Genomic DNA, 4,262 nt, shown 5'->3' with positions numbered 1-4,262 from the left:
CCAGCCACTTATGGCAGGACCCTCCCGCCTGTCACTCAGTGTCCACGCCCTTAATTATGCATAACTTTTAGTCTCAATATACAGGTGAGTTATAAAAAATTTCACCTGCTGTACAGTTGTCACAGAAGGGGAAATTAGCTATAGAGACTAAAGCTGTTTATTGTACCAGGCTGTAAGGCTGGGCAACTGTGGTTCAGCTAGCCTCAAGTGGCCATTCGAGGAACTGCAGGTTTTGGTGTTGGCTTCGTTTCTCAGTCTTGGAGGCTGCCACCTGCACTGGTCCAGTGATTGAATCTAACTTTATTTATACAGCAGCTTCCATACAATTTGAATATCATTCAAAGAGCTTCATAGGTGTAAGAGCTTTTGGAGAATCTGGATTTATTGACACAGGTATCGGTGGTCTTCAATTCAGAGGAGGCGATCGTGGTGCGGTGGGTAGAGCAGTCGTCTCCCAACCAGAAGGTTGAAGGTGCCTCCAGTCCACTTGTTGAAGTGTCCTTGGGCAAGACACTGAACCTGCTGCCCCCGATGGTTAGAGCCATTGGCTGAGTTGGCTCCGTAGATGGCTGCCATTGGTTCTGTACCGGAAACAAATTCCTTGTGTTTAACATACTTGGCCAATAAAGGTGATTATCCTCCTTATTATCCTTATGATGGCCAATACCTCTGCCTTTAATGTATCCAAGACTTTGTGGGTCAATCATTTGGACCTGAAATAAGCAGCAAGGTGTGCACCTAGCTACTCCATTAAGTCTCTCCCATGAACCACCCATGTGGGATGAGTGCGGAGGATTGACTATCCATGTGCATCCTTTGTCTTGCAGCTAAGTCTGTATGACATCACTGTTGGCATCGATGTTCAACTCCTTACACGCACTGACAAACGGAGACAGAACTTGATGCAGACATAGACTCGGTGACTTCTATATGCTTGGCTTTTGTTGCCATCCATGTGAAGATCACTGCCCCATTGACTTTCAGCACTAACCCCCCTTTTTTGTGCTTAGTGACAATTATCCATGTTTTGAGAGTGTCAGGGTTGGTACTCATTCTAACATCAAAATTTCAAAAACATTAGTCTTCGCTGGTGATCTGTTGCTTTGCTCATCAAACACTGCAAACATCTTCGTAGCTTTGTCTCTTCTGCCAGCAGGAGATACTCTATGCAAATCTTGGAGCAGGAACATGGTCCGCTGGTGACACAAATTTCTGTGGAGAAACATTGGAGGATGTATTATTATCTAGCTCCCCGCCATCCTCTTTTTCAGCCTTGACAGCCTCAGTCAAAGGAGACAGGTTTGGATGCAAAGCAGTGCTGTGTCTTTCATTATCAAATTCAAGACATTTTACCTGTGCTTTACAATCTCTGGCAAAATGTTGGGTAGAACTGCACCGCCTGTATCATATCTTATTCTCTTTGACTTGTCCTGCACTCTTCTGTTGGTTTAGTCTCAAACCTCCTACATTTAGTCAGAGAATGGTTTTTTTTTTTAAAGGACTGACATCGTCGCTGTGGGCTTTCCATTGTTTGTTCTGCAGTTTGAAGTTGGCTGGCTATAGGTGCAGGTGGAGCATTAGTTTTACACACATATACAGTGGCCTTATTAGGTTTGTCAGGCTTAGAAAAATGAGCAGGATCATTCCTTATTTTTACCTGTTTGACACATTTTGAGAAGAGAGAGAATAGGGGTAGTGAGACTTTGTGTTCTCTCTTGTATCTAGACCCTGAACTGTCCATTTTTAAGCTATAGGAAAGTTTTTCTTCTATTGGTTTAACCCCACGTGTTGTATTCAAATAGCCAAGGCCTGGTAGATACCTTTCTTCTTTTGACTTCTAAAAGCAAATTAGCTTAGCACTGTCTCTATTGCTAAGGTGGGAGAGGTCTTCTAGCTTTTTTAACAAAGCATGCTCGATTACTTCTGGAGCTTCACAAAATTCTTTGAGTCTTTGCCATGCTATGTCCAGCCCCGGCGTGGACCACATGTACTGCACAAATTCTTTTCGCCTGTGCCAATTATTCTGGTCCCAGCCATTTAATCATTAACTCCAGCTCTTCTCCAGCCGTTGGGCTCGGTTCTCTAGTAGCACCCAGGAAGGAAGTTTTCCGCGGCCAGTAGTTCGCAGTTTGATCATCAAATATCAAAAACCTGAACTAACCATTTCCTTTTGAAGTAGATATTTTGTGATGTCATGAACCACGTGAGGCTCAGCAGAATACCATTTCTCAAACTTTATTTGTGGCTGGTTTATGTTAGGTGGTTTTACGTATTTTGAATTCTCCTCACCTTTGCTGCTCTATTTATTTTTAGTACTTTGAATAAAGCTCAGTGCATTTGGCATTTATGTGTTGGCTCTGGGGATTTCGCAGCACTCTGTCATCTGGTCAGGATAATTCAATGGTGCATGATTTGCTGTATTGTCCTCGAAAAACACCCGTGAACTAATCGGCCACTCTGGGACTTCTGCCTCTTCTGTTAGCTCACTGGTTTCTAGCTCATCTACTACCTCATATACTGCAGCTTCCGCTGCTGTAGCTGCAGCAGCTTCCTTGCTTTGCAAAGTGTGCAACCTTGCTTCTAACTCTGCTTTTTTCCTTATTACGTTAGCCTCTTGTTTGACAAAGACCAGTTATGCATGAGCTGCTTCGGCTTTTGCCTTTGCTCTAGTAGCTACTGAACTTGTTGATGACTGTTTGATGCATTTGAATGAATTGGACTGAGTAGAATCAGAGCCAGTGGCACCTGTACACATCGTGCATACATTTTTAAAAATGATTTTGCTCAATTTTTCCATCTGATGGTCACTGCATGAACAACATTTAGCACAAGCTATAGCCTATATAGAAATATAGTTCCAAATGTATGACCTGAGGAGCTGTATCTAATATAATATCACACACTGAGAGCACGAATCATACATCCTTCTCCCTAATGTGCTGCTGGCATTCGGCAGCACACACACTGACTTTACCGGCTGTCAATGCCTGTAACATCATCGGGACACGTGCAGCGTATTTTGTATTTATCACAGCTCATGAGCTGCATGCATGTGTTATTTTGTGGGCTAATTATTGTGCGTGGATTAAAGTGTCAGATCAGAGATTCTCAAGGACCAACTGGAGCACACCTCCTCATAGCAGCGCTGGTTGTTGCTGAACCAGATGAGGTGAGCTGCTGAAAGTGTGTGCGTTGTTGTCACTGGCTCCAGTAGCCTACTGTACGTCATAACAAGAAAATACAGTACATCGTAATCATGAGAAAAATATCTTGTTTTAACGTGAGTTTTTCCCAGGGTGGCACTAATAGGCTGCCGTAGGTGGTTCTTGTTCGTACTATAAATTATAATCTTGTGGGCACTGCTGGGCAGAGCCAGTGCCATGGGATGAACCAGTTCTGAGTGAGCGCTGGTCAGCATTTGTCTTTCTTTTCTGGTGTCAAATCTGGTTCTTGCATTCTGGGTTGATTCATGTATTTGAATCTGTTTTAATAGTCTTTTTATTATGCTGCCCTCATAATGTGTAGTCGAGCAATCTAGACTAATAAAATAATTTTAAAATTTTTATGAAAATTAACAAGCAGCCAGTGCAAAGACGTTAAGGTAATAATATTAATAACAAACTTTATTTTTACAGCACCTTTCAAACACAGACTGCTTCTTAGACATGAACATAATGGCAGACTGTGAAATCATTTCCCCAAAGAGTTCCAATATAAAAGAGGCATGTGTAGAGCTGCTGACAGGAGGCTGCCAACTAGGCCGCCAACTGTAAACTAGCTGTTATTACTCTGAGTTACGGATCTTTCTGATCTAATGAGGTTTTTTTTTCATGAAACTTTCCCATAATCTAGAAAAGAGATTTTAAAATATGTGAAGTCCTGATGTGTCTGTGGACCATCCAGAGAAACACTAGTGTGATCCAGCCAGGATGCTGCTGCTGTAACCATGGTGACATGTAAGCCAATCAGGAGTGCTACCATGTGATCAGCTGACAGCCAATCAGATGAGAACTGTTATTCAAAATAAGAGCCTGTCCTTACTCAAAATAACTTTTTTACAGAACAACTTAACAGCAGATCTTTAAAGGGGTTTAACTTCTGCATTCTGATTTTTTAACTATAATGCATCTTAATGTTTTCTTCGTGTGTGCTTCATGTTAAGCATGTTGAATGGCCTTTGTGTATGAAAATATGCTTTATAAATAAACTTGCCTTGCCACCTGTCTGCAGTGATGCAGTTGAAGGCCTTATTTCCCTCCAGG

At 42.2% G+C, this 4,262-nt stretch overlaps 1 protein-coding gene across 1 annotated transcript in view; it reads left to right on the top strand.

Moving 5' to 3' along the window:
• Positions 1 to 914, top strand: part of LOC109957429 (inactive phospholipid phosphatase 7-like) — a 5,372-nt gene extending 4,458 nt beyond the window's left edge. The window contains exon 5 of the mRNA XM_020595320.1: positions 828 to 914. Within this exon, the coding sequence (XP_020450976.1) occupies positions 828 to 914 (87 nt within the window). The remainder of the gene's footprint in view (positions 1 to 827) is intronic.
• Positions 915 to 4,262: the final 3,348 nt, after the last annotated feature.

Source organism: Monopterus albus, unplaced genomic scaffold, assembly GCF_001952655.1.
Source record: "Monopterus albus unplaced genomic scaffold, M_albus_1.0 scaffold26.1, whole genome shotgun sequence".
Lineage (NCBI taxonomy): Eukaryota > Metazoa > Chordata > Actinopteri > Synbranchiformes > Synbranchidae > Monopterus > Monopterus albus.
The sequence above is the reverse complement of the archived record's forward strand: the minus strand, read 5'-3'. Positions and strand labels throughout refer to the sequence as shown.